Raw genomic sequence first — 17,188 nt, forward strand, 5'->3', positions numbered from 1 at the left:
TAAAAGAGAATATCTAGGGAAATAAGTAATGCAAGTGTGCACAAGATCTTTTCATTCATCTGCTGTAGTTCTTTCGGATACAAAGAGTGTAATTTAACGTCTGAATTTGGTTAATCACGTGACTTTCACCGCTTTAGGCTGCACGTGAATAGCTTGCCTCATACTTCACTTTGTACTGTTGCACCAACCATGGACTATCCCGACATTGGAAATCTACGAATCTCGTCTGATAATGAGCACGATCACACCGGGCCTGCACCTAGTAACCAGGATACACGTGCAGGTGGATACGAGTCTCAGCAGGGTCATAGTGAGGATTGCTGCGCACGCGTCGAGTGGCTCCATTCTGGGGATGAGCCAGAAATAATAGTGAGTAGTCTGTCAAGCGATGCATCCGATTACCGCTCATTTCGATATAGATTACCGATGCCCAAAAAAGCTCTGAGGGTGCGGGATCTGTATATATTGCATACGTCATACGTTCTGGTGTAAGTCGTCTTTTGTATCTTCTATTGCCCCTATCCAACCCATAGTTAGAATGTCGAGACCCGGCGGCGTTATTCCGAGTTTGAGTCTCTCAGAAACAGCCTATCGAAGCTCTATCCCACTCTGATCATCCCGCCCATTCCGAGTAAGCAGACGATAGGTGATTATGCCATAAAGCAGGTACGGCATTGTACGTCCCAATCAATGTTCACTCACCTTGCTAGTAGAGCAAAGCCAAAGAGGATGCAAACCTCATTGCTCGCCGTAGGCGAATGCTTCAAGTATTCCTTAACCGAATTGCTCGTCACCCCATCCTCAGCAATGATCACGTCTTCCATCGCTTTCTGGAGCGCGATGTTAGTTGGGTGAGTTGTTTACATATTGGACGCGATATGATGCTTACACCTAGCAATAGTCCGAGGTTCTCAATTCCCCTCCGATCACACTACTTCCTAAGAATATCCTTAAAGCGCCTGCTCATAATCCTCTAGAATCCTCAGCCGCGCACGATTCTCTCCCAGTTCCATCGCCATCTCATCCTCTCCGTCGTCCCGATCAAAGATTTCTCGATTCCGAGTCATTTACGCAGAAGTTTGAAGCACACCTCACTGGACCTCTCGAAAAAGTTACTCGTCGAACCTCAAAGAGATGGGCTGAATACGCTCACGATACTGCTGAACTAGGTGCCGCACTCAATGCACTATCGTTATCTCTTCCCCCCCATGAAAGTGACGCGGTCGAACGTACGGGGCAAGCAGTTGACGCTGCTTACGTTGGTGCTACTAAATTAGTACAATCCATCGAAGCAGGCTGGACAGAGCCTATGCGGGAGTACGCAATGTTTGCAGGTATCATCCGCCGGCTCCTAGTTTACAGGCACCAAAAACACGTTCAGTATGAGATGACACTCGAGAGCCTAGATTCGAAGCGCGAGACACTGGACGAGTACGAGAGGAGTGAAGCAGAGGCCCAGAGGTTGCAATCAGCTCTGAGTGCAGCCACTGCTCCAAAGAGACCATCCCCTAGCGTCACACCCAATAATCTCAACGTTGCCCTCCCCTCTCCAAAGACTAACACCGGCAATGAAGGCTTATCCCCTCGCCCTGGAGCTTCGCCTGCGCCCTCTGCTGATTCGCTCACCCAGAGTCCCACTCAACTATCTATTCCAGACCCGGATGATTTCAACACTCAGAGTGCATGGGGAGGCGATGATGGGCCCAGTTGGGGACAGGGCGCTCGATCGCAAGCCTGGGCGAACCGTATCAGCTCTGGTCTATCGTCCACGATCGAGGCAGCGACAAACGTAGCGGCCAATGCTGCTTCGTCAGTTACTGGATCTAGCTCCGAAGCAACGCTACCTGCGCCTTCCTCGGGCCCCAGCACGAGTCGCGCTACCAGTCCGATGCACAAGCGAGGAGGATCAGGTCCAAAGGGATTTTTGAACGCGCTGAGCCATTCGTTCCAAGGAATCATGGATGTTGACCCAGAAGCGGCGAGGAGAAATGGAATTAGTAGGACCAAGGACGGAATTAGTCAGGCAAGTTCCTGGCCCACAGACTTTGATAATTATCATTTATGATTGGTTTAAAAGCTCGAGGATGCCTTGTTCGCTGCGACTCAAGATCTTAAATATGCGTCTTCGACTATTCAGGCCGATCTTGACAGGTTTCAACGGCAAAAGGTAGCAGACATTAGGGACATGTGCATCGCGATGGCAATTGCACACAGAGACTGGGCCAAAAACGTACGTTCTCTTGAGCTAGTTCTTATATCACAACGTCCTGATCTTTCTATTATTTGTGCAGAACTTGGAAGCATGGGAGGAGGCCAAAAAAGAGGTGGCCAAGATTGAGCCTCATCCAAATCATCCTCCAGTTGGAAACCCCGATGCGCCAAAGTCACCTTGAGAACGGACTCTTGTTCGAGAGATGACGACGTCATTGTTCATTAGTGGAAGAGTAACTACCATCTAATGGGCGGCTACATGAAGTGGAATGGACTTTCAACCTCTAGCTTGTAATTAGTTCATGCATATATCACATATTGGTGACACAAGGTCAAGTCAAGAACACCTGTGTTGTTATTGTATTCAGAATTATACCTAACTAGAAAGCAAATCGTGACACCATTTACGGATCCAACATCTCAACATCACTGCTCCCATCGGCCCTGTTGTCCACTGCTCAAACAGGTTCGACCTACCATTCGCCTCCGCACCCTTGATAGTGTTCAGTCGGCCTTTCGCCCATTGTTCAGGCTGCATCGCATTCCCTTGCCCCAAATGCAACCCCATCAACGTAAGAATCTGCACTAATGTATCCTTGGAGCTTTCAAATGCGTGTGTGTCTACGCGCGATCGTCGAATCCTCTCTCTGGCATACCCTTCAACCGTTCCCTTTACTGTGTGACCAGCTTTGACACTCTCTCCATTCAATGTTCGTCTTACACGGTCCAAAGTCTCTGTTGGAAGGATTTGAGAGTAGTATCGTCCAGCAACGGCACCAATGTCGAGCACCATTTCGTTTCCGGTGCCCAGTAGTTTACGAAACACGAATCCCGGAGGAGCAGGGGGCATCCCTTGAGGTGTCCTGGCCAAACTTGGGCCGGCCGTCGGGGCGAGCTCGGAGTCGGGATGCTCGGAGGATGTTGCGACAGGAACAGATGATGGAGGGACAAGTAGGCCGGTCGGAGGGCCGAAAATGGATGCTCTAGACGGGGCTTGTGGTGACTTGTGGGCAGAATCCGGCTGGGTTTCTTTCCGCGCAAGCTCATACAAGTCACCCCCAACGGATATGTTCGTGCCCGTCGGATCCTCCTGATCCGTCGCAATATGTGCCAAACGAAGGAATAGAGCACGGTCTAAGGCATCCTCAGAAGAAGGTGGTAAAAGGCCCATGGCATTGTCTGGGTCAAGTTCGTCGCGTGAAGGTCGCAAGCGCACAACATCTTCCAGCCAAATTCGTTCGGCACCCCACCACAGCCCTTGGAATAGCTCATCGTCGTTTGAGTAAGCGTTAGTTGCACTCCAGACTGGGACCAAGCAACCCATTATGTGAAGAGCTAGTGTGAATGCCGGTAGTGCATCGTCACGAGTATACGCCCCAGGACGAATTTCTAGAACTCTGTCGTATTCGGGAAGAGGATTGAAATGAGTGTATTCGGACAAGCCTGGACTGATTGGTCGGTTGGGCGGACACTCTTTGACGATGGCGAGGAGTGATTGGCTGGGGGTATACCCCAGCTGAGGAAGTAGGCGATTCTCCGGAACTGTAACCTGGTGGTTCACGCCCAACAAACGAATGTTGAACATAAACCGAGAAACAATATCGTAGTCTATTTCTCCGGGTTTATGCGGGGTTGGCTCGTTCTTTGTGGAGTATGATAGAACAATAGCAGGCCAAAAATCGATTTCGGTTCCATCGTCCGCGACAGGCACAGGCTCCATTAGAGCGACCCAGACAAGCTCGTAGGCACGGAAAATACGACCCGAGTTCAGATCTCTAACGCGTTCTGGGAGTGCTGTTAATACCTGCTCGAGAGCTGGAGTGGCCTTGGGCTTCTGTTGGTTAGCTTTGTTTTGCTCCCGAATGATCTTTCGTTGCGCATGGGTCATGGCCTCGCTAGGCGCGGATTTTGTCACACGTTGGTGATGTTCTGGTGCACGCTGGAGCCCACTAAGCTTTTGGACCTGGTTGACCTCGACTTGCGACTTAGTCTTTGTGCAATACTTGCAACCACAATTCTGGGGATTTAAAGTGGGATCAGTCACAAGCCACTTTGCGTGTGGCTTGAATTCATTTTTCGAACGAAAGCGAGCTGTGGTGGCAGAGCCTGGAAGCAGCTATCAGTGATTTAGGAGAGCACTTGGTGGAGACCTTGCGGGCGCACCACAAAGATAGAGATCATGTCTAGGGTTAGGAAGTTGCCCCTTTTGATGATCATATAACGCATAGCCTGCAGGCCACCCTTTCATCCAATAAATCCTCCCAGCTGATCGAACGATGTGGGTTATGATCATTTATATTGCGAAAGACGAAGCTTACCAGGAAGACCCATTGCATCAGCTACATATGTCCCTATGTCCCTTCTCCAGGAAACCGATGCCTCTTCCGTATCTCGAACTAAACGATAATAATTTACATTTCTTTCGCTGTCCTCGTTTTTTGTGAAGCTCACGCCAGTAGGCCGACGAGGATCAGAGGCGTCTCCATCCGACCTTGGCCATTCAAGCATTTGCGCATTAGATTCCTCTGTTAAATTCGGATAAACTTCTATACCAGTAAGTAATTCACGACAGGTACTCACTAGGGCCTATCTGCCCCGTGTCCGTAAATATTCCAGCACCAGCCACCATATTAGTACTGATTGGTGCTCAAGATAAGACGGGTGTGGTGTACAGGTTCTGACAAGCATTGCCTCAGGGCTCTTGAACGTAAGTTTGGTGATATTTATCTAAATGTGTGGTTGGAAACAAGAATTACGGTGATGCAACACCTCACTATAGGCTTTCACATATCTCGATAATTGATGCTAAAATAATTGTATGCTACATTGCTAATGGTGTTATTAATATAGGGATTTAATCTCTTGTTATATTATCGTTGGCCTCCGCTGTCCAGAACTCGCCGAACTTGAGGCCGCTGAAACTGAGATGCAAGGCTGTGTCGTGTGGGGCCATTCCCAGTTCCTCCCCATAAATTTTGTGGTGCTGGACCGTGACGTGACGATGAACGTGTGACCGTCGGTGCTTTTTTCGACTTCGAAGAGCGTCGGGAAAGTGCTGAGTCGGATCGTTGAAGAGATTCATCAGTGGCTGAATCTCCCATCTGGGTGCCACTGGGGGAAGCAAGTGAAAGGAGATATTCACGAACTGGCTGAGGACCATGAGATGCACTTGATGTACTATAATAAGACACCGTTGATACAGCGGATAGAGGGCGCTCTTTCATCCCATGCATGTCCCTTTGCACGGACCCATCAGCGAAAGACGACGAATCCCCCTTGAGGAGCTCCTGGGTCGAAGGGCGTACAGACCCCGCGACAGACTTAATCGGGTAAGTAGACAGTGGTGGAAGAGGTAGGGGGTATGCGGGATTGGATACCCTTTGCTTGGTAGAAGGGGATAGTGCAACAGGCGGTAGCATAGTGAGTGTGGGTTTGATAATCAACGGGCGTACTGGTGTCGTTGACGTGTAAGGATGTCCAGCATTGGATGGAATCTGGGACGAAGACAAGGAGGTCGACCTATATGCTGCCGGTGCTGGAATTTTGGGTACTGCCGTTGCCAGGGGTGAGTGGGGTAGAGAATACTTGCGCGGGTAGCTAGGTAAGTGTTGTGTGTCGGTGGGCTGATTAGATCGAGGCGAACTGGGCAAATTTAGTGGTCGTATGGGTTGAAGTGAATGTCTTGGAAGTGAAAGTGGAGGTGTGTTGACAGGTACGAATGGTGCAGATACACGGGACGGCCTTTGCTGGCCATGGATAAACACGCTGTTCCTTGCTCCTTGGATGAGCTCAGTCCTTGGCGAGCTCGTGCCTCGGCTGCGAGGTGATCCAAGAGGAGCTGGGGGAGAGATGCGAAGTATGCCCTTCTCAGGTTCCGGCCCAGCACCAAGCCCCGCAAAACCTGGACTACTCCCATTAGAATTTGCCGAAGAGTGGGACGGCGTCCATGAACGAGGCGCTGGTTCTACAGTTATTTGGATAGGTTGCGTAGAGCCATGGGACGCATGCGGCAAAGGGAAAGGATTTGGCAAGTCCGGGAATGATGGTCGGCGAATCCCATTCACACCAGGCGTCTGCATACGAAAAACAGCGCCACGTTCGACTTCTTGTGCGGGGACGCGGTGTGGGTGCCCCAGTGAAGGCTCTTGGCGGAGCGTTGGGGTTGAGGGGACGTATTCTCCTTGAGCTTCTCGGCGGAAATAACCCATGCGTTCTGCAAACCCAACGGGAGAATCCAACCCAGGAGGGCGGCCAATAGGCCGAGATGGGGTGGCTGGTAGTGGCGATGAATAAGAATAGCCCATTTGACGTGAGAGCGTCCGGCTGTCCTTATCTGCGACTACCCTGCGTAAAGACTCGATATCAAGCGGGCCCCTTTTCCTGGCAAGGAGAATGAGAAGAGCTATAAGAAAGCTGCAAGTTCATAATACTCACTGGAGTCGTCTCCCGGGTAGATTTTGAGGGGAATAGCTCGTCCGACTCCAAGAAACTTGTTTGACTTTCTTGTTCCAAACAGACTCCTTGTCCAAAGGATGAAGCTGGCTGTATCGCTTCGCTATAAAAGCCAGACAAATCGCGTACGAAACGACTAAAGCATATGTAAGAAACCAGCCTAGAACCCTATTATCGGTACATACGCAGAAAAGTCGAGGTCCATAACAGAATGACAACGGCAAAATGTGCACCACAAGTATTCCAGAAATCAAACCTGGGTCTAACCTTGCAGATTGAATTGTCCATGGTAAAGAACAAGGTAGCAACAGCAGAGACTACGAGCTTCAGTCATATGTGCTATCCCGAGAAGGAATTTGGCTCACTGAGATCGATCAAACCAGCTGCGCCATATAGTATCGCCTCGTTTGATACGTTCAGCGGAGACCGCATCAAATAATCCAGCACCATACTGTAGGCAGCATAGAAAGGTGAGGCAGGCTCTCTACATGAATGAATGCGCTACTTACATCACCGCAATTACTATGCTCATTGGAGCATTAGTTGCAACTATAAGTATAGGGAGCGTGGCTTTTATGTGGATTTAGTATACAGCTGATATGTTCTAGTTCAGGACAGTAGGTTACCAGATGATCCAGGGAGGTTTGCGATGATTATATTTGCAACACTGAGTAGCGATAAAACTCCCTGGCACAGGGAAACAAGCACTGTGGTCGCCAGCACAATGATTGACTATTCTTGCGAACTAGAAAGGGACGCCACTCACTCAAAGAAACAAATCTTAATTCAAAGGCGTGAAGCATGATAAAGATTATAAATTCGTAACGAGTGTTGAAAACTAGCCCTTTTCAGACGCGAGCCAGCCGTGCCTTGAACTTGAGATATTAGAAAGAGATGAATCAACGTTTTTCAAGTTTCCAGACTTGAAGGGAATTCAAGGAACTTGTAGCCTACACAGCGGAGGGAGGGGGAGGAGATGAGGGAAAGGGGGGCAGGCGGAAGGGTGGAGGTGGGTCGACCCAGAAGGTAGCCAGACATTGAGACAACCATGCGTCTTAATGAATTGACCATGGGGGATGTCTTTCGACTCGTCGTACCATTCTATCCTTTGATGGAAGTCGGTGGCTTGAGCGATGCATGGTCTTGAGAAGACAATGGAGTCTATTTGCAATTCCGCTATGTCCCAAATATTTACCTGGTCCAGTATCAAATAAAAATATGACAAGGGATGTACATGTATTTGTCATTATGGGCGTTGTTGGCGCTCTTGTCTGCAGGCACGCTTAAACGCGAAATTTGGTTGATAAACCGAGCAATAGTCTACAGCAGGTAATGACATTATACGGAGATGACCATCAAACTGCTCTACTACCTTGAGCCCGTTCGTTTTCTAGATCCTGCCCCCATTGCGAAACCTCTGGGTGCTTGATGTTGGGAACGCTGCTATCAAAGAAGGCCTGAAGTTTCTTGGGTTCGTCGGGAAAACATCTTTCGTACTCGGAGGCTTAGTTTTCATCGATCAACCCGATGCTCTGCCGAATAAACCAAATACATACCTTGAAGCGCCATTTCCAGACGGTCTAAATCTACAATTCACAATATCAGAGTTTATTTTGTAATTTATAGGCCACACATACCTTTTACGAATCTTGATTCGGGCGTAGTCTGTGTTTCGTATTCCTAGTTCGTCTTAGCGACTTGATTGATGTAGTTTAAAAAGTTGATCTCACCTCCCACAGCTCCTTGATTCGTATTGCCCCAGGGCCATCATGCAGCATATCGGAAAGCATACTCCTCATCCCCTCCTGTTGCTCGTAAGCCTCTTATGTCATATACCTATGTAACTCGATACTTGCCCGTTCTCGTTGAATCTTTTCGGCCTTTGATATGCCCTCCCACGGTGCAATATCACCCACAACAGCTTCGGCGAGATCATGAACAACAGCCATCATGACACACCTATTATTACAATCAGCTCTTACAGCTGGTCGTGCCCTCTAATTATGGACAACCACATACTTTGGAATGTCAAGGCTAGTATCGCTCGTACATAAGGCTAGAATTGACATTCGGTGCATATGGTCTGCGATGCTGAGGACGGAATCAGTACTTCCATCTGAAACGACATAAATCATTCTTATAAACCTTGCCTTTCGGGTCCTGGTATCTTCAATAATTCTCTTCAGCAATAAATGCAACTGATCGTGTCTTAGTATGTGTACCTTGGACTTTACCCATCCCGTCCGTTTTTGTGTCTACAAGCACAACGGCGAGTCCGCATATAAGAATCGCCAATGAATCATTTCATAAATGCGGACCTTTAACCTCTCTATTATATGAAAGAAAGCAAGTCGGTCGGTAGCGGGATCCATCGTCGGCGTGTACTTTGTGGGCAACTCACGCTCCCATGGCTGACCGGTCGACGATTGTGATTCATTGTTCATTTTTCTGAGTAATATAGCTTCCTAATTTATAGACGAATTTGTACTTTGGTTGAGACTTACCTGATATTGAATCGTTAAAATCGCAGTTGTGGTGATTCTATAGTCTGGGCGTTTAGCAGTCTTCGGTAACCTAATTTGAGACACGATTAGCTTATTTCAAATGCTCCATAGCAAAAGTGCGTCATTGGCCGTGATTTGCCCCACGCTTGTATCCATCTCTCATCTATTGAGATCTAGGTCGATTTAATGGCCACTGTAATTATGAATGCGCTAAAAGAAGAGGTCGTAGCCTCCAGCAATACCGTCGCCTCTGTCACCTCAACCGCTGTGTCAGCAGGTCGTTCCACCGCCTCACGTTCTGTGGCGGCATCCGCACCTTCCGCCTCTGTTAGAGCAGCCGCCAGTCGCCCAGGTAGGTAGCGTTTGCCACTGCGACATACTAAGTTTATCTCCTACTAACATTGTTACCATGAATAAGTTGCCGGACTCCTAAGTGGAGCGGTTCGTACTGAAGCAACACACGCAGTAGCAGCTGAAACCCAGTCGGTACTAGCCAATCTCTCCACGGCAGCCACGGAAGGATCAGCGCTCTCTTCAGTACTCGGCGGGACCATGAATATTGAAGGCGGAATCGCCCGAGGCAAGCTGCCTGAGTTGCGGGAATTGCGGGAGCAAATATCTCAAGCAGCACAACAAGGGTTCGAGGAGCTCGCTGGCGACCAAGCGCCCCGAATAGAGCCGCCACTAACTCTTACCGAAACTGCTCAGCAAATCGAGGAGGTTATAGCCGCTAAGTGATATGATTGCTTGTTTGGGTCTCCTTTCCGCTACTTTCCTGTCAATCGACTGCAGGCTTACTGGTTGCATATAATAAATAATCTACGACGATGGTATTGAGTCTGAAACTATGATAGCGCCATGAAACTTAGCCCGTGTGCTCATTTCAGATCCGGACTGCACTCATGTACATCCTCCGAAGTCCTTCCTTACGCTATGTCACTAAAATGCAACATGTTAATAGGAGATACGGGCCGAGGTACCAAAAGTTTACAATTCAGGGTCATAGCATGGTAATAATTTTGCAGCACACACACCTGTCCCTCATTCCGGAGGTCTCGAACGGCATTTCTAATTAGTCCCATGTGCAAGCAGCTGAGGCGCATGTTTTCCTTTTATTATCAGTAAAACCCAGTGGGACAGATATACATGCGCTGTATGGTTCTTGGGTAGGTTTAATAAATTTACGTTTAGTTTTACCCTTGAATTGGCCGTACTCCTTTTTACAGGATTGGTGTAAATCTAATATAGAGCCAGCGCTCCGACTTTGCTCTTTGCCGACGACACGCACTCCGTACATTGCAACTGCCACGATACGAAACCTATAACGGTAGAACACAAACCACCATTATATCTGCTGATATTGACAGCGTTTGTGAACTAGCGCACAGAACTCTGTTCATCTGTGGGGAGCTGCTCAGATTATTATTTGAAGCGACGGGCCAATAACTATATATAGTAATATTTCGATCCCTCTGATATGTTGTCTACTTTTTCTCCCAATCAGTACATATATTAGCGAGCTCTCTCCTCCTGTAAAACAGCCATGATAAGTATAATTCTATTTTGCAACAATAAGCTGGAATGTTGAATGGCCGAGGATCGCCCGGCCCTGCTCCTACAAGCCGGAGTACCGGTACCTCGATTGAGTACGCCACCTCACACAAACCGTGCGGCACAAAGTTGTGGTCTAGCCACTCTTGGGGGGTGAATGCGAGATCATCTACATTTTTAGTACTGCCAGCTGTCCCATCCTTTAATAGTCGTATTTCGTGGTATTATCATGTGTTTTGATATTTTATAGTAGATCTACTATATCTTATCGGACACCCCTATCACACCCAGCGCGCATAGACACCGGGACGGTATACGTGAATTCGTTCAACCCACTTGATAGGTCCTCAAGGCAGTAATTTTAATCGGTTGTCAAGAAAACAGTAAACTGCCTTGTTCATTATCACTTGTTGTATCTTTGGTTTAATTTGACAGAGACAGGGAATTGGTACACAAACGCATATACCCAGATAATGTCACCTCGTACTAAGATTAATTTTATAGTGAAGTCCAATAATGAATGCGGTGAGGTATTTTCCACTTCTCGGCGCCCACATAACATCACAGGCAAGTGACTGGGAAACATCAAGGGATGGCGCTACATGAAATTTCATGAACGAGAGCCTGAAAACGGTTGGGACCTGTTTGAATATTAAAAAAAAAGGAAGTTAGCGTCGGCCAGATGGTGCACTAGAGGGAGGTGTGTACATCCTGGCGCCTTGACGGTGAAAGCATTGAGTCAAACTGGTTGGAGCTACGTAACGCGGAGTTAGAAATGTACCCTTCATTACTGCACTTGGAATAACTTACCAGGGGCAACGTATTCGGCCTGAGGAACTACCTCGAAAACTCGAGTTCTTGTCGAGACCAGGGTGATCCCGTTTCCCTCGTTGATCACATGGTTGCTATCGGGTCTGATTGACCAGTATTAGCGTCGGTGTATGCCAACTTTAGAAATTACCACCTACCTAGCAATCTTCAACAAGGAAACCTTGAGTCGATATCTGCCACTATTCCTCACATTCACATCCGGAAAGATGAAATAAATGCCGGGATGTCCTTGTTGGTTTTGCAGGAGATGAGGGGATGATACAAGTGATCCATAAAGTGACCTCTGAGATGGCGAGATCACAACCTGATCGCTGCTAGGGGGGGTCTCGACAACTTGTGCTCCATTTTCACGAAGGAGCGCTATATGAGCAACAAGGAATGGCAATTCTCCATGGCTATTGACCATTGTTTCAGCCATGGGTACGCAATGCGATTGTAGAATGCTTACATCTGGACTACATCTCCGCTGCGGTCACGTACAACCAATTGAACGATGAGCGGAGGAGACAGTGGTAGTCTGGATAGAACAGCATTGCCAAATTCTGCGGTTCGCTCCGGAGATTGAACAACATCCAGGTAGTATATCCTTGGGAACTTTAGTCTAAGAACGATTGAAAACCGCAGCTTTCAAGGCTCACCTGTCTCCGTCGTCGGATGCAACTATACCTTCCCCTCCATCATCTACCGCAATCGTATGTGATGGTAGGTTTGGGGACGAGGACCCCGACCCACTTGAGTGGGACTGTGATGGAAAAGGGTGAGGCGCCCCTCCCTGCGCACTCCGCGTTGGCGCAGATGTGGGAGGCGGAGATGGCGATGGCGAAGGAGATGGCGAAGGGGAAGAGTCTGTTGGTGGAAGGTCATAAAATAAAGAAATAAATTGTGATCGAGGCGAGAACGGATTGGTACGCTTTAGTTGACAGGCCGAGATATAACACCGTTTACGAGACCCTCGTTTTCGGAGGGAGCCGGTAGACGTGGTTGAACTCTGAACGGTATTGGTTGTAAACCACAACATTATAACTATCAGCTGCTGTTAAATCCGAGGCAGAGAGCTGTTAGTGTTAGCCAAAGGAAAGCTTAGCCGTACATTTATATATGAGGCACACTACTGCAACGGAAGTGCCCGGCTCTCCTAGTGTACTGCAAAGTAAGGCGTTTGATCGTGCTAAGTGGTCCAGTACAACAATGCAAGGTAATAAATAGAATTAGTACTTAGTGAGAAGCAATGTACGAGTCTTGAATTAGTGCGATTACTTCGGAGACTGCGACAAGGGTGCTGAGGAGTAGTGACCGTCAAGACGTAAATCCAAACGGTTTGAGCAAGAAATGAAGACGATAAGGTCGAAATACAGGGGGAACCCTAGCACATGTCTCACAACCGAGGTGCCAGTCGTATGGATAGCTCTTTGAGAATGGTAGGTTCCCTGATCAGTAGATTCGTCACTCACATGACCCCTGGTCACCATGAGAAGCTTCCTACGAGCCAGTACAGAGTTGCCCCAGACTGCTGGACGAGATGCGCAGTGTGCTGTTAGTCAACTCCGCCTCTACCGAAGGCTCGGCAACTCTAAGAACTGAAGCAAACCTTATTGTACGACCAGGAGGATTTGAGCACCGCCACGACGTGAGGGGTAAACATCCGTGCGCGCTTACGTTCGAGTGTGGAATCGTGCCTTGCTTTATAATAAGCGTGGCGGATCACTCGCATGTCCAACTAAGAAAAGTTTCTGTGCCGAATATGATAAGCTGATTTTTCAAGAAACGAGCAAGTACGAGTGATGGTCGTCTACTATAAATCAAAATACAGTGTACAGTGTATGCTGACAGCCAAAGAACAAATACAACTATGTTTAAATAATGGTACGTTTTATCCAACTCCAAGTTCCAGCTAGTCCAGTCATTATCCCTGCTGCAGCAAGAGCCGGACGAACTCCCGCTTGATTGGTACAACATCAATGCAAGTGGTATGAAGATACAAAGCTTATCAGCGTACCTGTTGACTTGTAGATGGCGCCACTGATACCACCAGCGGCCATACTACCCCATACGTCGTGCTTACCCCGCCACGCATCGATACTTGAATTCAATACATTGTACATCAGGGCTTTAAGTAGGTTAGAATACCAGTTCCGCCACACGACATGATTCGCTCTTACCAATCACACCAGCCGAGTTACCAAAGTATGAGCCTCGGCGAGTAACAGAATTTAATATACTGTTCACGCGCAAACGAGTGCTAGAGACTGAAAGGGGACGTGAATAGCCCTCTCGAACTCCATAAAGTCCGCCCAATGCAAGACCTTTCATCAAAATAACGCCGTTAGTACCTCCGATAGATACTTCCTACGTCCCCCAAATGCGATTATCGCGCACCAAGCATATTTCTCACCTGAGAGGTATGTTGTCCCAGTTCCATAGCATAAATCATCGCTCCAACCTCTGCTGGGTAGTGCGGTTCCAGCACCGGGCAGGGCGTTAGTTTTTTCGTCATCCAATGCAAGATAGTCTAGTTTGTCACTAATTCCCGCCATAGGGTGAAGTCTCGATGGGTCAAATGACGTTGCGTTCAATAGATCTGCTGCGGTGACTGCCGCACTGGGGGCCGAGCCATCACCACGAGAGAAAGATGCATTGCGAAGATATGCCGCAGCATCCTCTCGCGCAACACCAGAGTTGTTTTCTGAAGAGCTGTTGAATGACATAGCCAATTTACTAAGGCTTTTGCGGTTAGTTGCTGATCGTTGGGGTGGAGAAAATCGGAGGCTTGAGAAAAAGTGGCTTAGTCAGATGATCGGCGTCTGAGGTAGCGATTTGATATGTCTAGTTGCCAATGTGTGCGTTGCTGCATAGGTTTTGGATAAGAAAGTATACATATTAAACAAAGTTACATTCCCGTTCCTCTGTATGTTTAAAATTAAGGAGCATGAGAAGTATGATATGACGGCTCCCTCCGAGCGACTGCGGTCATTATGCATGCGAAAGGTTTTCCAAGTACTCGTGGGCTTTGCCGAGCATCCATATAGTAAACGAGAACTTAAAGTTAGGATAGGATATAGCACAGTTTTTGTTGAAAATCCCTTCGATTGCTTCCTGAGCCCAGGATCCGTCCTAGAAAACATAAGTTGGAAAGTTTACAGTACCAAAGAGGCGTACGTACTGGGAGTTGGCGGCTCATAACCAACTTGACCGCTCTTTCTATGGGCTCTCGATGGGGGTATTTGGCATACATCAAAGCCAAGGTTGCCCACGACGTCTGAACAACCTGTGACATTTCGTGTTGCACGTAGACGCCTTGGACACATGACTGAAAGTATATGTTAATAAAATACAGCACAAGCAATAACCATCAAATCGAGAGACACAACGAAGGCAAGAGACCACTCACTTGGTAACTTTCTCCCCAGCCTCCGTCCGATTTTTGCTTGGACAGGAGAAATTCGCAAGCACGCTTAGCATGGCTACTGTTGCCATACGTCTCGTTGACGAGTGACAGGCTTTCAAGAGCAAACATAGTGGCGTATGTAAAGCAAATTCCCCACGAGCCGAACCATCCACCCTCGGGTTTTTGCGCATTATGCAAGTACTTGATGGCCTTGCGGGTTACGGTCCTACGGCAGATCGATCAGTTACAAAATGATTGAATGTATTATTGAAGGAAATCACTCGATTTCATCCCGACGATAATCTGGGAACACGCGCTTGAAATGCGCAAGCCCAGTAATTACAGAAGTGGTGCACTCCGGATACGTGAACTCAATCATAATGTCACCTGCATCGTGGGCGTGATCAGAGCTGTCAACTCCAAGATAACTGGTGTCTTACCAAAAACTTCTGCTGGATTGATGAATTCTAGCCATTTAGGGCCTCGAACAAGTTCATACGAAGCAAAACCGCCGTCGGGATTTTGCATGGTTAGCATACAGTCGACGGCATCACAAAGTCGCCGTTTGGAGAGTAATTTTGGCGTGTATCTAAGTGTCGGCAACTGATCAACCTAGACTAGTCTCAAAAAAGATATTCTACTTACGACATCTGTTCCTGTAAATACAAGACCGCTTTGAGTCCTTCAGCGGTGCAATCACTGACTGTATAGCTTTGCATTCTGTTGCTAAATGGCCATGCACCCTTGGAAGTATGTCGATACGCCTCTTTGTAGAACTTCGGGTTGTCCCGAATTTGACATTCATCGAGCCACTCCAGAGCTTTGATGAGATGAGGACGGACGGCTTCTTCCTCCCCAAATCCAGATTCAACAAGGGCTTGAGAGATAAAGCTCAAATCCCAGAGTTGCGAACCATTGGTACCGTTCATCATCATTCCCTCAGCCCCTAACCACATGAAGTCTCTTCGAGTTCCCTCGTGGAGCTTGTAAGTTAGAGAATCGGGTCCTTCAACGTGGGCCCGGACAACCAAGTTTAGCATTTTGTTCACTGGCGCAAGAGTGGAATGAGCGGTATTTTCATCCTCCATCACAATCAGGTTGTAGCAATAGTCCAAGGCTTTGCGTCGGATAGGAGGAATAGCACACGATTCGTAAGACCCTAATACAACGTTGAGCATATCCAGAAGGCGGGTATGAGGTGAGTATATATCGACTGGGTTAATGTTGTTTCGTTGATTAACCCAGTCAATTTGATCATATGGTTCCACGTATAGCTCTTCTCGAAGTGATAGAATCAGGTCATCCTCGGGCGCCTTGAACCGGATAGCGTACAGGTAACTCATAGGGATATAGACATTACGAGTGTGTATCCACCAGCGATGGGGATGGACAGGTAGCCACTCCGGCAGGAGCCTTGCAATAGCGGTTAGAATATAATGTTCCTCGCATGGTTAAAACTTACCAAAGTTCAGGAGGGATAGGATTTAGCCCTTCCCATTCATAAACGTTCAAGATAGATAACCAAGTTTTACCCCAATGAGGGGCTCCGATCGCTCCACCTGTCTAGTGTTGGAACCGAGGATGAAAGACTGAGTTTTCAAACTCACTTACCAAATTTATGCAGTGTCTCTCGTGCACGCACCAAAACAGGATGGTCAGCACTACAGCCTAAAAGGCGTGCCGCAACGTAATTTAGTGCCGTCCCAAAAACGGTCGAGTGGCCTTCAATGTGTCTGCGATTTCATCAACAATGGGCCGCCCGGTCGAGATCAAGTTACTTACAGACCCCATCCACCATCCACTGGAGAAGCACGGTTCATAAGATAACGAATCATTTCTAGGCGTTCGGCCTCTTCAAAACCCATCCCAGCAACATATGTCCCGATGACTAGACCAGGTAGCAAAAACATGGGGCCACCATATTCACCTGGCCAATGGCCATCTGCATCCTGAAGATGTTTGTAGAATTCAAATCCTCTACGGGCTGCTGACCTTGCATCGGTCGCAGGTGGGAGCTCAGGAAGTTCCTGTTAATGAAGTTAATTTCAACCTGAAAAGCGAATCTTGGTGCTTTACATACGGTTGGAAGGCCTAACCAGTATTTGTCGCCAACAGTTTGAGGCCAATTCGACAGCTCAGAGTCCTGAAGATAGTGCCAGATTTGTCGGCCGCCTTCAGAGCAACGAAGTCTCCAGCGCGTGTAGTCTGTGAATGGCTGCTTAGGATCAAGCGGAACGTTTAGTTCTCCGAACAT

General features: G+C 48.0%; 8 protein-coding genes across 8 annotated transcripts; 2 read left to right on the forward strand and 6 right to left on the reverse strand.

The window, feature by feature from the left end:
• Nucleotides 1-189: 189 nt before the first annotated feature.
• On the forward strand, nucleotides 190-2,393 carry RhiXN_05050 (sorting nexin-41; the record flags this gene model as incomplete). The annotated part of the gene is made up of 8 exons (XM_043324866.1): nucleotides 190-369; nucleotides 420-488; nucleotides 538-666; nucleotides 714-851; nucleotides 902-2,018; nucleotides 2,078-2,091; nucleotides 2,138-2,230; nucleotides 2,292-2,393. The coding sequence occupies 8 exons, from the start codon at nucleotides 190-192 to the stop codon at nucleotides 2,391-2,393; spliced, it is 1,842 nt and encodes a 613-aa protein (XP_043177285.1).
• Nucleotides 2,394-2,587: 194 nt separating this feature from the next.
• RhiXN_05051 (Transcription-silencing protein, cryptic loci regulator Clr2) lies at nucleotides 2,588-4,840 on the reverse strand (the record flags this gene model as incomplete). The annotated part of the gene is made up of 4 exons (XM_043324867.1): nucleotides 2,588-4,317; nucleotides 4,375-4,476; nucleotides 4,530-4,736; nucleotides 4,792-4,840. 4 exons carry the CDS (start codon nucleotides 4,838-4,840, stop codon nucleotides 2,588-2,590), a joined length of 2,088 nt encoding a protein of 695 aa, XP_043177286.1.
• Nucleotides 4,841-5,081: 241 nt separating this feature from the next.
• Nucleotides 5,082-7,195, reverse strand: RhiXN_05052 (uncharacterized protein; the record flags this gene model as incomplete). Its single annotated transcript, XM_043324868.1, has 5 exons — nucleotides 5,082-6,591; nucleotides 6,646-6,799; nucleotides 6,849-6,980; nucleotides 7,029-7,114; nucleotides 7,173-7,195. The coding sequence occupies 5 exons, from the start codon at nucleotides 7,193-7,195 to the stop codon at nucleotides 5,082-5,084; spliced, it is 1,905 nt and encodes a 634-aa protein (XP_043177287.1).
• Nucleotides 7,196-8,018: 823 nt separating this feature from the next.
• On the reverse strand, nucleotides 8,019-8,732 carry RhiXN_05053 (HD domain-containing protein; the record flags this gene model as incomplete). The annotated part of the gene is made up of 6 exons (XM_043324869.1): nucleotides 8,019-8,167; nucleotides 8,220-8,249; nucleotides 8,301-8,343; nucleotides 8,394-8,468; nucleotides 8,580-8,622; nucleotides 8,683-8,732. 6 exons carry the CDS (start codon nucleotides 8,730-8,732, stop codon nucleotides 8,019-8,021), a joined length of 390 nt encoding a protein of 129 aa, XP_043177288.1.
• A 636-nt stretch (nucleotides 8,733-9,368) lies between these two features.
• On the forward strand, nucleotides 9,369-9,905 carry RhiXN_05054 (uncharacterized protein; the record flags this gene model as incomplete). Its single annotated transcript, XM_043324870.1, has 2 exons — nucleotides 9,369-9,519; nucleotides 9,586-9,905. The coding sequence occupies 2 exons, from the start codon at nucleotides 9,369-9,371 to the stop codon at nucleotides 9,903-9,905; spliced, it is 471 nt and encodes a 156-aa protein (XP_043177289.1).
• A 1,481-nt stretch (nucleotides 9,906-11,386) lies between these two features.
• RhiXN_05055 (velvet factor) lies at nucleotides 11,387-12,567 on the reverse strand (the record flags this gene model as incomplete). Its single annotated transcript, XM_043324871.1, has 5 exons — nucleotides 11,387-11,472; nucleotides 11,529-11,632; nucleotides 11,687-11,944; nucleotides 11,998-12,135; nucleotides 12,188-12,567. 5 exons carry the CDS (start codon nucleotides 12,565-12,567, stop codon nucleotides 11,387-11,389), a joined length of 966 nt encoding a protein of 321 aa, XP_043177290.1.
• An 835-nt stretch (nucleotides 12,568-13,402) lies between these two features.
• On the reverse strand, nucleotides 13,403-14,254 carry RhiXN_05056 (mitochondrial import inner membrane translocase subunit TIM17; the record flags this gene model as incomplete). The annotated part of the gene is made up of 4 exons (XM_043324872.1): nucleotides 13,403-13,488; nucleotides 13,546-13,656; nucleotides 13,709-13,852; nucleotides 13,942-14,254. 4 exons carry the CDS (start codon nucleotides 14,252-14,254, stop codon nucleotides 13,403-13,405), a joined length of 654 nt encoding a protein of 217 aa, XP_043177291.1.
• Nucleotides 14,255-14,519: 265 nt separating this feature from the next.
• RhiXN_05057 (terpene synthase) lies at nucleotides 14,520-17,188 on the reverse strand (the record flags this gene model as incomplete). The annotated part of the gene is made up of 10 exons (XM_043324873.1): nucleotides 14,520-14,660; nucleotides 14,710-14,856; nucleotides 14,938-15,160; nucleotides 15,216-15,321; nucleotides 15,375-15,523; nucleotides 15,580-16,347; nucleotides 16,397-16,493; nucleotides 16,546-16,667; nucleotides 16,717-16,961; nucleotides 17,015-17,188. The coding sequence occupies 10 exons, from the start codon at nucleotides 17,186-17,188 to the stop codon at nucleotides 14,520-14,522; spliced, it is 2,172 nt and encodes a 723-aa protein (XP_043177292.1).

This window comes from Rhizoctonia solani, chromosome 2 (assembly GCF_016906535.1).
Source record: "Rhizoctonia solani chromosome 2, complete sequence".
Lineage (NCBI taxonomy): Eukaryota > Fungi > Basidiomycota > Agaricomycetes > Cantharellales > Ceratobasidiaceae > Rhizoctonia > Rhizoctonia solani.